The following is a 17,511-nucleotide window of genomic DNA, read 5'->3' on the forward strand; positions in this document are numbered from 1 at the left end:
GCCTCTCTATCCGTCACTCCCTCCTCCTCATCCCTCCCTCAGCTGGTCTCTCTCCCCCCACCCTCCCCTCCTCCTCCTCCTCCTCCTCCTCCTCTCTGTGGCCTGACCCACTTCTCTCTAAACCAACAACCAGGATCTCCTTCTGCCTCGCCCTGTTGTCTCTCTGTGTCTCTGTCCCCATCACGCACCTCTTCAACAAGCATAAAGTAGCTGCAGATCTCTCCAGGTTGTGTATTAAATGACGTGATTGACAGTATTTCATGTCTCTGATCCTGTTTGTGCTTGTGAACTGAGATGTCTGGTCATATTAAACAAGATTAGGTCAAAACCTAGCGGGACTGTGTAAGGTCAACATGCAAAATTGTGGCCAGTTTGTTACAGGGATAGTCAGTGGTTGTGTCTATAATGCTAATTCCTGGATATTAAATGTGCATCTGCAATTTTTTTGTAGTGGTCCCAGTAATATTTGTCGTGAAAGTTTACTGAAGTAGCATCACATGACATGATTAAGTAATGTGTGGTCAGAAAAAAGGAGGATAAATGTATTTGCAGAACAATACTTTCCACTCATATCTTGGGATGTTTGAAAGAAAACGTATTTTAATTTTAATTATAACTATTCTAATTATCTGTTAACTCCCCCCCTGCTCTTTCATCTGTGTCTATCTGCGGATATCTGCTAACATATGGTCTCATCCGTGTGTTTACGTAGGATTAGCATGCTAGGCTAACAATCTGCCAGCTTAAACACACCTGTCACCTGCCCACCAGCATAATGCTGTTAAACCGTTACACCTTATTTTTGTACAGTCTATGGGCTTCACACAGCACGGTACGGCTATGCTAACGATAATAGCCATGCTAACTAGCTACTAGCCACTGTGCAGGCTGGTAAAATGGATCCGTTGCATCTCCTTGTATCGTATCGTTGTATGTAGAAGCTTCCGTCGGTAAATGTGTGTTTTTAAAACTCAAAACACTAGGCCAGCTGATTAATGGTGTAACTTCATCACTCAGTCAGTCAGTCAGTCAGTGACAGACAGACATTCAGAGTTATAGGGCTGGTCCGTGTCTGGTCCAGCCAAAAAAAGAAGTAAACTAAGACATAAATAGTGGTGTAAATCATAGTGTACATTGAATGGGAAATGACTGAATCATTTGTGGTTTTTCCATGTGTTTATTGTCACTTAACTGGCAGCCAACTGGGTGCAGAAATACTGGTATTTGTTATGGTAGTTTGGACTACAGAGCTACAGCTGTACCACTGATTTGTAGCTGCAAAAAAAAATGTCTGTTTTGACTTCACAAAGACAAACATTGGAAAAGTTTTGTGCCAACAGAAATCTGAGGCATTAAACACAGATACAACCACAGCATTTAAAGGACAACTCCACTGAAAATCTATCTTTGTAGTATCATTGTCTGTAAGCTTGAAACGTGGCTCTGAAAAGTTTGTAGCTTGCTCCTTCACAGAGGATGGCGGCTGTAGTCCCGCTTGGATTCACTGCAGTTACAACGGATTCACATGAAGAAGCAGAGTCATGGCTGGATTCTGATAATCAGAATTGGCATTTTGTTTCCTCTTCTTTATTCAGTGTGACGTCATGTTCACGTTAGCTGTTTTCTGTTTGGTTTCGATGGCATTTTCAGTCAACACGGAGCTGCATTAAAGGCTGATAGTTTCCTGTAGAAAGTAAGATAGATACAGTAGTTAAGAGTTGTTGTTTATGTGAGTCAACTTACAACTTATCGTCTACACTTGTTGTTTGTCCCAACCGTCCAAACATCCGTCAGTGTTTATCTTAATGTGGAGCCACTGTTCTGTGTATGTAAATTATTTGCTGTGCATTTCAATGAGTTTTGCCTCTGCTTGTACTGTAAAAGGAAATGTTGATCTCAATAAGGATAAAATAAAGGATAAAATAAGTGAAATGAGCACAACCAGCGGACCTTTTTGACACTCAAAAGATTGATTTTTGGTGGAGTATTCCTTTATTACACAGGTCTACGAGATAAAATGACTGGTGTTAAAGTCTTGGTGGTGAGACAGCCACACCTCAGTACACAAGCACAAAGAAAAATGGAGGTTTTTGTTATGAATGTCATTTGATATTTGATTTATTTATTCGGCTGGCGCTTGTGTGTGTGTTTTGTGTGCGACTGCATCTGTATTTCACGCACACATGCGCTTCTACATCATCGATTTGAGCTCGACAAACCAGCTCCACATGCCCTTTTAAGCCCGTGTAGTGTTGCTGTGTTACAGAAACCACATCAGACGGCGCTTGTGTGTGTTGTTTTGCTATCAAACCTCCTCCTCCTCCTCCTCCTCCTTCTTACTGTCCTGCTGTGTTTCTTTTTAGCTTGTAAACTCTCTGTTTTCCAGCGAGGGAGCGTATAGATGTGTCTGTTTCACATTTGTATTCCACAGAGAGGAAAACACCACTCATCTCATCCCAAACCCAGTCTGTCTTCTCCTGCTTTTTCCCTCATCTCGTCGCTCATCCGCCACATGCCTCTCGCTCTCTCCTCTCGTCTTTCAGTTTATCACTCCTTGTTCCTCCCGTTCCCTCTGCCCTCTTTCAACGGCGCTCCTGTCTTTTGTCGGTGAGGCCTGACAGTCCACAGGCCTGTTTTGGATCAAGGACCAACCTGTAGCTTTTGGATTCTTTCAAATACTTAACGGACTAGATGGAAATGAGATCAGGGGCCAGTTTGACTCTAATGTTTGTGAGATAAAAGTAGTTTTTGATGAAGGAAGGTTTTGATAATTTGTGAAAGTTTTAATGATTCTTGAGTATGTTCTTAAGATCACAGATGCCCCATCACAGCTGAGCTGTAAAACGGGTTGTAAAATGAAAACATGGCTAATAAAACAGCTTGTGGGCATTTCCTGCAGTCAAATCCATGAAGGGAGTCAGTCCAAGTCCATATTATCCTCGGTCACCATTTCAAATGACAGGTAGTTGTCATTTTTCCCTTATAAATCCCAGATCTCGAGATAATCCGGGTGGTTGAAAACACAGATTAACTGAACATCTGGATATTCACACTGCTAAACAAACATTTCTCCGTTGTTCTACATCAAGCAAGCTGGTCAGTTTTGTTTGAAATGCATCAAAATATTCCAACAGTAAATTCTGCTTTTGTTGTTTATTAAATATTTGACATTCCATGCGTTGTTGTTAAGCTAGATGTGTATGAGTGTCTCATTAATAACGTAGTAGATTCTAAAGAGGGAAACTTGAATATCAGATTGGTATTTATATCAGAAATTAAACAAACTCCTTCAACATTTTGATAAAACTTTGGCCTCTGTCTTCTTTGTGTCATAGGAGTAGGATTCTGGTGGAAACACGAGATATTGGCTTGAATCTGAAACCTCTATTGCAAAATTTAAGCAGTCCACATATTTAGTTTTTTTTTTTTTTTTTAAGACTTCGTTATCTCCCATCAAGGCCCGTGTGTGAGTATTTAGAAGTGATGACCCTGATAAACTGTGATCAACAGACCCGTCGTCCTCCAGCTCATCTCTCACAGAGGATAATTTATCACCTTTAGATTGTCACACTGATGCTTATGTCCTTAAACATACTCCTGTATGTCACCCCAAACCTCTGCCCCCCCTCCTAACCATATTATCTACAGCTCCAGCAGGTCCCTGACCTCCAGGACAGTCTGAGGTTCTGCATGGTGTGTAAGAGACTGTGTGGAGTTAAACTGAGGGGACTGAACCCAAGTTTACGATCATTGACCAGGAGATTGTAAACATCCTCAGAAAATACACACACATGCACAAAAACACTCTCACACAGGGTAATGGGAGGGATGATGTCTCATAAGCAAAGTCATCAGCCACTGTGGATTAATGAGTGTTTCCATCCACTTCTGTTGCGAGGATATTAGTAGTTGGGCTCATCAAGAGAAACCATTAAACCATTGCAGAAAAAAAAGAGCACAATGAGTTGATGTGATTTAAAAGAGGGCTAGTGAAACCTCAAATGATGCAGAACCATCTGGAAAACATAATGGATATGTCATTTGTATTTCATCTACTGTAGTTCTCCCGTTAACCCCTAGCGTCAACAATAAATCCAGCTCAACTGTTCATGTCACAGTTTTTGAGACAACAAATGTAGCCAGCTATCATCTACATACATTACAATTTGCATGAAAACAAGCTCGTTGTGCACATTGTAATGACATGATTTCAACATTTACATTTTAGACATCAGGCAGAAACAAGACCAGACCAGCCTCACTTTACACTTCATCCATTTCTGATCCACATTTTTTAAAACCTGTCACAGATTTGAGTCATTTCCAGAATATTTAATCTTTTTAGCTTTTCCATCTGCCTGCCTGTCATCTTAACAGTGAGTTTATAGCCCAGAGAGATTTTGTTTAATGCTGATACAATTTTGTTGTATTTTAAGATGACTGCAGCCATTCAGTATTCAGCTCAGGGTTCTTTATCCAGCTAATTAGGTGTGTCTGTGTCAGACAGAGTCTAATCCCTCTACTTCTGGCTTTAGTTATCGTGTGACTGCTGAAGACACCCACACACATATATATATATATATATATATATGTATACACCTGGGACTCTCTTGGTGTGATCTTGCTTAATTTCTAACAGACACTGAGTGCTGTGTGTCAGTGTGGGTCTGATAACGGAGGCATCAGAGAACAAAGCACCAGAGAAGTCAGTGAACTGTAAATGTCTCTCAGTTTCATATTTACAACCTAGCAAATGTGAAGTAAACAAACATAGTAGCGTAAGTATTATACATAAAGACGCTCTGACTTTATGCCTTACCGTTGCAGTTGATAATTGAAATCTTGTTCCCTTTTTAAGGAGAAAAACAGTAAATCCTCTTCGAAGTCTCTTAGAAATCAATTAATAATTAATAGTAGTTAATTTAGATCCAAACACTCACTGATATCTGAAACGTAATTTACAAGCTTGTCAACGTCAGGGCTCAGATTGTCAGATGAGGCAGAAATGTAAAGCTGTAAGTCATCTGCATAACAATGAACATGAATACTGTGGTCATAGAAGACTGGTAGCTTACCTAGCTGTCTAGTTTGCAATCTTCTTGAGACATTCTCACTGCACAATTTTGCTAGTAAGCTCAAGGTGTTAAAAATTATAGATTTTAAAGGTCCAGTGTGTAGAATTTAGTGGCATCTAATGGAACGGACTTGGCAGAAATGAAATATAATATTCATAAGAATGTTTTAATTAGTGTATAATCACCTGGAAATAAGAATCACTGTGTTTCTGTTACCGTAGAATGAGCCCTTTATATCTGCATAGGGAGCAGGTCCTCTTCCATGTTGCACCGCCGTGTTTCTACAGTAGCCCAGAACAGACAAACCAAATACTGGATCCAGAGAGAGCCTCTTATGTTTTTTATGTGTTTCGCAGCTGACATACTTTCTCCTATATGCTTGGAAGGGGAGGGTGAGGGTTATTCAGTTAGTTGCAATCTGCAACCTCACTGCTAGATCTAAATCCTAGACACTTGCCCTTTAATCTGAGAGCTTTCAAATGCATTTAGTAGCTTCTCTAGCCATGCTAGTGGCATGGCTCGAGGGGTGGCAGTGTTGGTTGGTCAGTCAGTGGGGCACCGTTTTGGTCCAGATTGAAATATCTGAACTTCTATGGGAAGAACTGCCACTAAATTTTGTACAGACATTATTTTTTTCCAGAGGATGAATTCTACTGACTTTGTTGATCTGCCACCATGAGGTTGACATTTTTGGTTTTCAGTGAAATTTCTCGACAGTTATTGGATGGTTTTTCATGAAATCTAGTACAAACATTGACGTCCCCCTCAAGATAAACTGATCCTGTTACTTTTCTCCTAGCCTCGCTCTAGTTTGTGTTGAGCAGCAAATGTTAGCATGCTAATACGCTAAACTGAGATGGTGAAGACAATATTACGTGCTAAACATCAGCATATTAGCATTGTCATTGTGAGCGTGTTAATGTACATTGCTGTAGACTTTTATTCTTGTTTCCTTTGGACTAAACTAAGATTTAAAATACTTGAGATCAGAAATGGCGTCAATTCTTTTAAGGCTAAATTTACACAGCGACATACACAGGATCATTTCTGTGCTTCAATGATCCAGCCCCAGGATTGGTAATACAGAGCTGTTTGTGTTTTGCACCTGGTAGACCATGACAGTGTTTTCTTGTGAAACTGTGGTTAAGTGGGCGTTTTCTGTGAAGACACATGTTACATAACGCACTTTGCGGTGAACTCTCTGTTGACTTTCATGGTCAGCGTCTGCACACTTACAGCAGGTATACTGTAGAGGTAATACAAGTCTAAGCAGCCAAACCTACTTGCTCTCAAAGAGCCGCACCCAGATAATCTCTCTCTCTCTCTCTCTCTCTCTTTCTCTTTCCCACACAAACACACACACATTGCTGTCCTGTAGGAAGTAGGAGCAGTAATTAGCGATCCATGGCAAAGTCAGTTTTCTCATACTCCCTCATGTTCTAGCATGCTGGTGGCAGATTCCTACGCTGCTAGCATACTTTCCACTCACCTGTGACACCCACACACACACACACACACACATACAAACACACTGTCGTCCTTCTGTTGCTTCCTCCTTGTGCTGTCCGGTCTGTACAGTGTGGAGAGGAAATTAGAGCTCAGCTGTCTCAAAGGGGGATTAGGTACAGCGTCTGAGAGGTGTGATGTCGTGCTTTTGTGTCGCTGAGCGTCAGCGTTTAATCTTGAATGTCACTCATCCCCTCAGACACAACACACCCATACGCAGACACACCCACAAATACGTTTTAGACCTCATCTCTTGTATTCAACGTTAGCAAGTGGCACATGTTAGCGCTCGTCCCTTCTTCTGCATTCATCTGATCTGATGTTACAGTATTTTAGTAAGAAGCCTCCCTCCTGTTTTCTGATCTGCTCCCATTTGCTGTGTTAACTTTTAGCCCAACATTTCCTCCATTTGTTTCATGTTGAAAGCCTCCCAGAATGTCAGCACCGTTATTGGAAGATGTTTATTATTCACCTGCAAGCAGGGATGGGTTTTGAAAGCATTTTTTTCCAAATTTCAATCAAGTATTGAATACACATATCGAATCTTATCAGGTCAACAATACCACTAGCTCAGCTGTGTGGTCATTAAAATGCAAGTAAAAAGGTTAAAATGACTACAACTCAAAGATGCAGCGACTATTTTAACCAGAGACAGCGACTACAAACGAAAAGCTGCTCCCTACATTATGTGTTGCTGTATGTGTTGCTCTTAATGATGAAAAACAGTGAGGAGAGTGTTGTGGAAATTTTCTTCAGAAAGAGGCACATAAAGACAGAAAGAAAGCATTAAACATTGTTACTTGTTGAAGCAGTTGTAGACACTGTACAATCCATCACACCATCAGATGTCCAAACTCAAAGAAAAATACAATCATCTTGTATTTTTGGAGAGAAAGCATGTTGTTCAGACAGCCGTTTCTCTAAAGATTGTGAACCCAAACTAGACAGCTTTATACCTCTCCAGAAGCAAAGCTAAAAACAGTCTGGTTCCTAAATGGACACTTCCACAAACTGTTACACCTTCTTACAAACAAGACAAACAATGATCATATGATCTAACGGAGACCTCATGGTCAATCAATAACTTCAAACATGGCAGCAATCCTTCAACTTTAGCTTGTCTAGGTACCTCATGATCCACACAGTCTCTAAAACAGAGTAGGCTTAAGACAAAGATATCTCGAGCTAACCCCACAGGTCAGGAAGCAGTCTTCAGATAGAAACAGGTTCAAGAGTTCAACAAGCCTAGGAGAAGGATCGCTTCACCAACATGTGTCCACAAAATGACAATGACAGTACATCACATTCAGTTGATAACAAACATCAACTCCTTAGTTTAAACACATTTGTAACATATATACCAAAGATTTATAAAATGATAACCTACTATTCAATTTTCTTTCACAAGAGATAAAAGGTTCAATAAGAGATTTGTTAGTTTGACAAATCCGGATATTTTCCAGACTGCAAACTGGATCCAAAATGGAACCGACTATTGGAACTGGAGCTGCAATGATTAGTTGATTAGTTACTATAAAGTTAATGGCCAACTTTTTTGATAATTGATTGATATATTTTGACTATTTTTTTCAAAAAAAACAAATATAAAAAATCTCTGATTCCAGCTCCTCAAATGTGACGTCTCATTGGGCTGGAAACAGTGAATTTTTCACCATTTTCTGACATTTTATGGACCAAACAACTAATCCATCAATAGAGAAAATAATTGACAAATGAATTGATAATAACAATAAACATAAGCTGTAGCTATATCTGGAACCTGCAAGAAGTTTTTAGTTTGATAAACAGCTCAGATGTTGCAAAGTAGAACTGATCAGAGTGAATCATTCAGTGAGCGAAAACACGGTTTCTAGATTTCTAAAATAGAAACGTAGAGTATAACGTGATTATTTCTTTTGTAGTTTCTTCAACAGTCTTCAATCTGCAGATGCTCCAGAGACTCCAGAGGTTGCTACACTGATAGACCAGAATGCAATGCAGCCGCAGAGCTTTAACTGGCTTTTTTCAAAGGGGCTTTAACAGAGACGAGACTTCAGTGTCTGTGGTCGGTGTCGAGCAGCAGGGTTCTGGTTTATTGCAGATGGAGGGTAATCTGCACTCAGTCAGGCCTGGAGCAGTGGTTGTTTTCCTCCAAGGTTGTTGTGTCTGCTACAGGAAGTTGTCTGGCCTTGAAACACTGTTTTCGTCCAATAGGCGGGCAGGAGGGAGGAAGTGGATGTATAGAGAAGTAAGGTCATGGTGAACTGTGGACAGAGTTCATCAGCAGATTCTCTGCGGTGCTGCATAGCTGAAGAAGTCATGTTAGAGCTCAACTGAATTTAAAATGGAAGAAAAAACCAAAACCCAATAGGTAAGCATTTATTTAAATATAAATAAATGGGGGGGTTGGGTTTGACCTGTCCAGACCCCAATGATGGGGTGGATGAGAATAATTTTGTCATTTCGATTGGACTTAAAGGTACAGAAGGGTTGGCATCCTCTAAAGACTGAATCTTCTGTGTCGACAGCATTCAGAGGACTCGTTTTGAGGTTTGATGAGCATGAACAGACATCACAGTTAGAAATGATTTGTATCTGCGACTTGTTATCAGAGATGATTCTGTGCAAATGTTTGTGCGTCTTCTTTCCGATGAATGAGATCCATTGTTTATGAAGAAGAGGACTCGCTGACACAGATTCCTGCCCCAGTAATGGAGCGGATGTGTGTGTGTGTGTGTCTGGGCATCAGTGTTTATTTGCCGGACACAGACGGTCCAGTTGTGTGCGGGAGGAAAACTGGGCAGCAGCGTGGAGCAAACAGGCCTGTGGGCAGCGAGCGGTGAAGACTCTGTAGCTCTCTGAGTCGGCTGACGTGGAGCCGCAGTTTGTCAGAGGATGAGACTGTAGTGGAGCAGTGAGACTGGAAGGTCACGGGTTCGATGGGTTTGATCACAACATTCAGATTCAGATATTTAATTTATATTTTTATTACTACTAGCATTCATAAAGGGCCGTTATTACGTATTAAGATCAGTAAACTATCCACTGGAAGGACTACACAGCCCAGTAGATGTATATATGTGGGATTTGAAGAGAAAAGGGTTTTGGAGTGTGACCCATACTGGAGACTAAAGGTCACGATATCAAGTACATCAGGCCTCTTCTGCTTTAATTTTGACTACTCTTCTCTAAAATCTCTTTCTTGCAAGTCCCCCAATTTTATAAAAGTGCAATATAGTGCTGAAACAAGTAGTTATTCATTGCTTGTTTTTAAAAAATTAATAGCAGAATGAGTAGGATTTGTCGGTTGCGGTTTGTAAACACATGTAAAGTTGGTCCATCCTCTCCCGCTCAACGACACCAGAAGCACAATCTACGAAGCGGCCGCTACATTTTCTGCATGCTGTTATTGGCTGGGGGCTACACATCCACCGCCCAAAGGTTGACACCCAGAATCGTCCCAAATACAACAAGATAAGAAAGTAAAGGCAGAGGGCAGAGTCTCTGTAGATACAGACACCACAACGCACTTCTAGTGGGTCATAAGTGATGACTGAGAGGGATTATTTTTGTATGAGATGAGTCTATACGTTGTTTTTAAGGAAAATCCTACTCATCCTGCCTTTAATCTATTAGTTAATTGACTTTGACATTGACATTGTCTGTTTCCAGCTTTTCTAGTTCAGGCTGCTTTTTCTCTTTTTTTTTTACTACAATTGTAAATTGAAAATAATTTTTTTGGACTGTAGGTCAAAAAAAACAAGCAAACTGAAGACGTCACCTCGAGTCATGGAAAACTATGATGCACTATTTCCTTATATTTTAGACTAAACAATTAATCAATTCATAAAAACGATTGGATTCATTGCTTGAAATAATTGTTAGTTGCAGCTCTTATGCAATACTAAGTCACTGAAATGATCTTTTTGAGCATCGTCATCAGTTTCTGTTTCACTTTTCTTATTAGTGTTCAGTTTGCATTAACAAGCTTTGAACTGAAAGATATGATCGATACATATCACTTTTGTTGATTGTCGTGTTTCGACTTGAGCTGATGAAGTGTGTTCTCTTCTGTGGGTCGACAGAAGTTTGTTGGATTAATACAACATTGTATGATTGTCAATCAGTAACAGGGCTGTTTTTTATAACCTGCAGCGTGTAATGAAAGGTATTTATAACCTTCTGTGTGTGACCATCCATCTCTTTCTTTCTCTCTCTGTCCAGTTTCGTCTCTAGCCGCCATCATTCCGTGCTGTAAGGCCGACCCCAACATGTCTTCCAATGGAGACCTCAGTGAGGTGGGGAGCTCTGACAGCTTCTGGGAGGTAAAGCAGGAACACACACACACACACACACACACACACACACACACACTTACTGCTGACATCACCTGACTGTTAACCCTCTCCACAACACGCCTTAAAGAAACAATTAACCCTGCGTCTCATTCTCATAGTTATTAGTTGCTTTGGCAAACGGCTGGTTGTAATGTTTCAATATCTGCAAACGGGCCAGAAACTGTCTGGATTCTGTCTTGTCTTGTGTACTTGATGAGTTTATCAGAGCAGATGAGAGACCGAGGCTCTCTGCAGTGTTTATATAGAGACACAGACACATAATGAGTCCCTGCTGACTGACTGCTGGCTTCACAGCTCACCATTTGGAAAAACTACACACCTTCAGCTCCTCTCTGTTCTGTCTGTCCTCTCTTGTCTCCTTTCATTTTCTCTCTACATCATCACTACTCCAATAAACCTGCTTCTATGTTAACATGCTAATGTTTTACCACGTCGATATTAGCGTGGAAGTTTGGTAACCTTCTAACATTTAGCATGGTAGCATTGATCTCACAGTGCAGCTGAGGCTGACAGGATTACTGTCGTTATGTTTTAGAGGCATCTTGTCATAAACTGACCTCAACCAGAGCTGCTGCGATTATTTGATTACTCAGTCGACTGACAGATAATTAATCAGCAACTCTTCTGGTAACCAATTAATCGTTTGAGTCACTTTTCAAACAAAAATGCCAAACAGTTTCTCAAACGTGAGAATTTGCTGCCTTTACTTGTTTTACATTATAGCAACAAGAAAAAAGACGTTTGATGACATCACTTTTTACCGCCACCACCGTTTTATAGATGAAACAGTTGATTACTGAAGTGTTGAACATGTTGGTGGAGCTACCTGAAAAGTCAAAGGATCCCTAAAGTGATTCTGGGTTCAATACTTTGTGTTTTAGTTGTCAAATAATTTCACTAACAGTCCATCTGATGAACAGTAGAGAGGATTTTAGTGCCTTGCATCACTTCAGTATTGTTTCTGTTTTGTCTCTCACTGTGTGTGTGTGTGTGTTACGCAGCCGGGAAACTACAAGAGGACGGTGAAACGGGTAGACGACGGCCACCGGCTGTGTAACGAGCTGGTCAGCTGCTTCCAGGAGAGGGCGAAGATAGAGAAGAGCTACGCTCTGCAGCTGAGCGACTGGGCCAAGAGGTGGAGAGGCGTCGTGGAGAAAGGCGAGTTAAAAATCAAACGAGGTCCAGGTTGCAGCAGAGCATCAGCTTCTAACAGGAAGATAACACATAACAGCTGCAACTAATCTATGCATGAATCCCTATTTTGACATGAGAAACATTTTTAGGGAGCTCCTTAATTAGCCAGCCCCCTTCAGAAAAACATCTGTTGCTTGCTTTAAAGTAAACGTATTTCAAAACAGTGGCTGAAAAACACTGAATGTAAATCTGGGACTACAAACATCTCATTCAGTCAGGTAGCACCATCAGTAATTAAACATAATTAAGGCCAAAGAACTGTCTGCTGACACATCACACACAAAGTAACTAGCAGGGATTATTGGATTTTTGTTTCAAGCTAAACGGGATGGTAAGAGTATCTGTCATATTTGTTCCTCAGGACCTCAGTATGGTACGCTGGAGAAGGCGTGGCACGCCTTCATGCAGGCAGCCGATCGACTCAGCGAGCTGCATCAGGAGCTGCGGGAGCGGCTGGCGGGAGAAGATAGCGAGAAAATGCGCAACTGGCAGAAAGACGCCTTTCACAGGCAGATGATGGGAGGCTTCAGGGAGACGAAGGAGGCCGACGACGGCTTCCGCAAAGCCCAGAAACCCTGGGTCCGCAAACTGAAAGAGGTGAGTGGTCAGTAGCACCCAAATATCAGTTTGAGCATCACCAGCTAAAACGCACAGTAGGAAAACTCAACGGAAATGAGAAATTCATGTGAATATTTGCATTTTAAACAGTGTGTGAAGGAATGTTTTGCAGTTTCTTTTTGTGCCCTGCTCATTATGAAATGGCTTTATGATTGAGCAGTGATGCTAGCTGTTAAAGCAAAGTTAATTATGTGTTATATTCCTAAATTTAGATATTACATCAGATGCATTTGTGGAGTAAATATCACTACATTTAAAGAAAGAAGAGATATTGTGAATGTAACAGGTGCTGTATTGATGTCACTGGCAAATTAAAGTGTTAAAAGTGTGTGTGTTTATTCTGTGTGTGTCAAGTTGGAGTCCAGTAAGAAGAGCTACCATCAGGCCAGGAAGGAGGAGTGGACGGCAGTTACCAGGGAAACGCACGCCAAGACTGACCCATCCAAGTCTCAAGAGGAAGTCCGCAAGTACACGGTCCGGGTGGAGCGCTGCAGCCAGGAGGCCGAGAAAGTACAAACACACACGCACACACACACACACACACACACACACACACACAGATACACACATACATACAGAGTCCCATGCGTAGCTCCACTTGTACCAGTCGGGGTGTGTCAGCGAGTCCAGAAAAACATACCTGTGTGTGTGTGTGTGTGTGTGTGTGTGTGTTTTTGACTGTGTAACATGACCGGGCTTGTCTCCTCTGCTCTGTGCTCTCCAGGCAGAGAGTGGCTCCAGGTCCTGGAGAGGGAAATGATCAAGTAAAAACAGGGAAATCCTGAGACAAATTCAGTATCAGTCAGCACACAGCTGCGTGAGGCAGCCAAGAGATATTTAAAGGGGACATATCATGCTTTTTGTGATTTTTCTGTTATTTTCATACTGTTGTACGATGTCTGATGTCTATGTTAAACATAGTTGAGGTGAACGTATGTAAATAACGCTCCCTGCAAGTTGAAAACAAGGGCTTCAGTTTGCTCTTAACGCTTCGTTTGCAAAGTCACCTCTACTTCCTCCTTGTAATGATGTCATATGTTTGCATACCCAAAAAAAAAATCCGCCGTCCTTCCGTAGCCTTTGTCACTAAGGTTGTTCACTTTGTCCACTCACATATTTCAGATTGGATTTGGATGTATGGATGTATTTGAGAAGTTTCCTTTTGGAGTAAAGAACAAGAATCAGGACATAGTGGGCTTATTGGGAGGGGGTCCTTTAAGAGACAGGAGCTAAAACAGCTTGTTTCAGACAGAGGCTGAACTGAGGGGCTGCATAAAGGAGCAGTATGAGTTAAATAAGGAGTTTTTTAAACAATATTCCAGTAGAACCCCAGAATATAAATATAGACCTGGAAATGTGCAGAATAATATCCCCTTTACCAAAGTGGTTCTTAACAAGAATCCAATATAATGATTCAAAGAAGAGTGAGATAAATCTGGAAAAATTTAACTTTTAAACTAAAAATATCAAACACACATTTCACCGTCACCTTTCTGCAACAGCTCCATACTGACATGGCGGCACATTTATTTCATCTTTATTAGTGGCTGTAGGGTGAAAAGGTTGAACAGTAGCTCAGTATGTGCTGCGTTTGTGTGTGTGTGTGTGTTCTAGGCGAAAGAGCGTTACGAAAAAGCCCTGGAGGAGCTGAACCGCTGTAACCCCCGCTACATGGAGGACATGGAGCAGGTGTTCGACCTCACCCAGGAGGCCGAGCGTAAGAGGCTGCGCTTCTTTAAAGAAGTCCTGCTGGACATCCACACACACCTCGACCTGTCCAGCAAAGAAGGGTAAGGCACACACACACACACACACACACACACACACACTCATACATCCCGAGGGGGGAAAGAGGGTGATTAGATGATTGATGATCCATGACTCACAGAACGAAGGCATGCAGAAGTGTCATGGCTCAGATGTCTGTGTGTGTGTGTGTGTGTGTGAACATTTGTGTATGTGCACAGGAGTTAATGGAAAACTCATGCCGTTGTCCATTAACTATTGACCTCTCACTCTATTTAAACAACCCTCTGTTACCGTAGCAACCATGATTGGTAAAGTCCAGCAAAGTCTTTGTCCAAATATTGACCAAAAATTGATCTGTAATTAACTTTGTGAAGAAGAACTTCACGTCTAACTGTGATGAGATGTCTAGTTATATTTACTGTCCCGATGGGGAAATTTGTTCCCTCAGTGAATATTATGCATACCTCCAAAACATAGATGCTTATATACATACACACACATGCATACTGTACATACAACTGTTTCATTACTAGATACACGCAGACAAAAAGACTAATACATATAATAATTTAAAACCGCTACAGCAGACGGGACAAAACATGTAAAATGTGCATTTTTCCATCTAAGTGTCTTGTATCTGTGACTGGATGTTGCAGTAAAGTGAAAAATGGATCGAGAGGGTGTTCAGGGTCATGTGCCGTACGAGTGATCGCTCTGTTATTGAGATATGAGAGATAAGAGGTTGGAAGACCAATGATTTTGGAAGCAGTACGTGTAGTACGGGACAAGGTGTTCTTGTTGGAGACGGACGGCATGGTGAGAAAACAGGGGGAGCAGTCGAGCTGTATGGACTGAATTATGCTTTTGTGGAACAGTAACAAAAGGTGAAGGGCAACAGAGACGGCTTTGAGTTTGCAAATGGAAGCGAGTCCTTGTTAGCAGCGGTGTGTAGGTGAAAACTGAGTTTATTGTACAGTCTGATTCCACTGTATTTGAAATGTACTTGACGTCATACAGTGACTTTACTGTATTTCTCTTTTATTGTTTGTTTTTTGTCTGTTCTCCAAAATCAAAGTCAAGTTTCTGGTTGAAGTATGAAGAGACGTGAGTGTGTGTACGTTCAGAGTCCTAATGACCACCCACCCTCCTAAAGTGTCCAGTCCAGACTCTCACAAACATCACTTTATGGAGTCTGTCATTACCTGAAGTCAATTACCATGCGTGTGGTTGTGCATGAGCAGCGGATTCAAATGTTTTTAGGCTCTTGTCCCCTCAAAATGAAGCAGCGCCTACTCGCTGCTCCTCATCACACGTCGCATGTTACACGAAAGAGATTTTCTCCTCCAAACTTGCGAGATTGTTCCATGTAAATAATTGCTAGAGGCCCCAAAAGTTAAAGCTATCAAGCATTTCAAGCAAAGTTTGTAGAAAAGTCAGAAAAACTACTATAAATGTACGTAGGAGAAACATGATTTTATTCTTATTCTTATTATTTCTAATAATAATTTCCTGACCCATCAGATTGATCTCGTGGCCCCATGAAGGGGGTCTCGACCACTTTGGAACCACTTTTATAGACACATTTTAGAAGATACAGTTGTTAGTATTTTAAGTACAATTCTGACAAAGTTTTAAATAAATGGTCACAGATTTGGACAAACATGAAAGATTGTATGGGCCAAAAAATGAATATTTCATGGCATATTTTATGTTGTGGAACATGCAGTTTACCACAGATGTAGAACAAGTTATCTAAAATTTCGGCTATGTTGATCTGTATATTATAAATTCCCTAAATAATTGTGAAGCATTGGTGGAATATTGTTTCTGTTGACATAATGCGTCTGTGGTGTATTTTCATTGTGCTAACAGACAATATTAAGCTATGCAGGGTGATTCATAAACACTATAAGTAATAGCGTGTTAAAATCTTATTGATGATGTATCTGTAATCTCATAAATCACATTTAATCACAATATAAGTATAGAAGCACAGTAAAAGAATCATAATCATACGCTGGATAAATTTGAGTGTGTTTGTATTACATGTCACTTTGTTTGGGTTTGCATTAAAGTCTTCACCTTTTTTTAAAAATACACTTTGGAGAAGATCAAGAAATAAGGGTGTAAAGTGGCAAGAATAACTTGACTAATGGTGTACAACGATCCCCAATAATTATATTAAAAAAATGGACATAACTAGATAGAACTGAATATGCCAGTTCATATCCACGTCAGCTCAAAACCTATCTTGAAGAGTTTTGACCAACAACAAGTGACGAAGATAAAATATAAAGGTGTAATTGGCCAAAGATAAAGAGAATGGACAATAGGTGTGACCTATGCAGACCTGAGGGTATAAAAACCTACAAACTGAAGGCCAGAACCTTCAGAGCGACCTGGTACATCTGGTATGCACTGATTGCTCTCCTTTATTGCCGGCATTAAAGAACAGTTTGCTGCTTGGACGTCTGACTCCTGATTTTTTTTATCATCAAAGAGCAGTTTTTGGATCTGGTGTTTTTTGGTGTCATCCATCGATCTGATACATCCCCCCTCACATATCCGTGTAAAACATCTTCCAACTGTTTTGTCTTGAAATCTTTTAAAAATGTACATATTTTAAGTCCTCATAATCCTCGCAGGTGTTTTTACTACTGAATACAGTCGACAGGGTTTGAGAGGAAGTGCAGCCCTCAGGCATCTACCTGCAGCTCCTGTGAAGGTTGGCAGCAGATGAATGGATGCAAGTTTTTTCTTTCATATCATTATCTGAGTGTAAACACAGCAGCACAGAGCTGATAAAACTGGCTCAGCAAAATATGAAACATACAATACTGTTATCTCGAATTCCACCTTTTTAAAGAAAGCTTCAGGATGTTAAAGGCTCAACCTCCAGAATACACAGCGGGTAACCAGGAACTTTGTCTGCTGTGAATAATGTGCTGAACGCTACACGAGAGCCGCAATTCAGCCATGATCAGAGCAAGATGTGATGAAAACCACAATTG

The 17,511-nt window shown here is 40.8% G+C and overlaps 1 protein-coding gene across 2 annotated transcripts in view; it reads left to right on the plus strand.

Moving 5' to 3' along the window:
* pacsin3 (protein kinase C and casein kinase substrate in neurons 3) overlaps window positions 1–17,511 on the plus strand; it is a 47,042-nt gene that overhangs the window by 13,164 nt on the left and 16,367 nt on the right. For both annotated transcript variants that reach the window (XM_044356189.1, XM_044356199.1), the window contains 5 exons: window positions 10,806–10,906; window positions 11,941–12,097; window positions 12,495–12,730; window positions 13,106–13,261; window positions 14,366–14,541. In XM_044356189.1, coding sequence (XP_044212124.1) covers window positions 10,853–10,906; window positions 11,941–12,097; window positions 12,495–12,730; window positions 13,106–13,261; window positions 14,366–14,541 — 779 coding nt within the window. In that variant the 5' untranslated portion in view covers window positions 10,806–10,852. The remainder of the gene's footprint in view (window positions 1–10,805; window positions 10,907–11,940; window positions 12,098–12,494; window positions 12,731–13,105; window positions 13,262–14,365; window positions 14,542–17,511) is intronic.

This window comes from Thunnus albacares, chromosome 1 (genome assembly GCF_914725855.1).
Source record: "Thunnus albacares chromosome 1, fThuAlb1.1, whole genome shotgun sequence".
Classification (NCBI taxonomy): Eukaryota; Metazoa; Chordata; class Actinopteri; order Scombriformes; family Scombridae; genus Thunnus; species Thunnus albacares.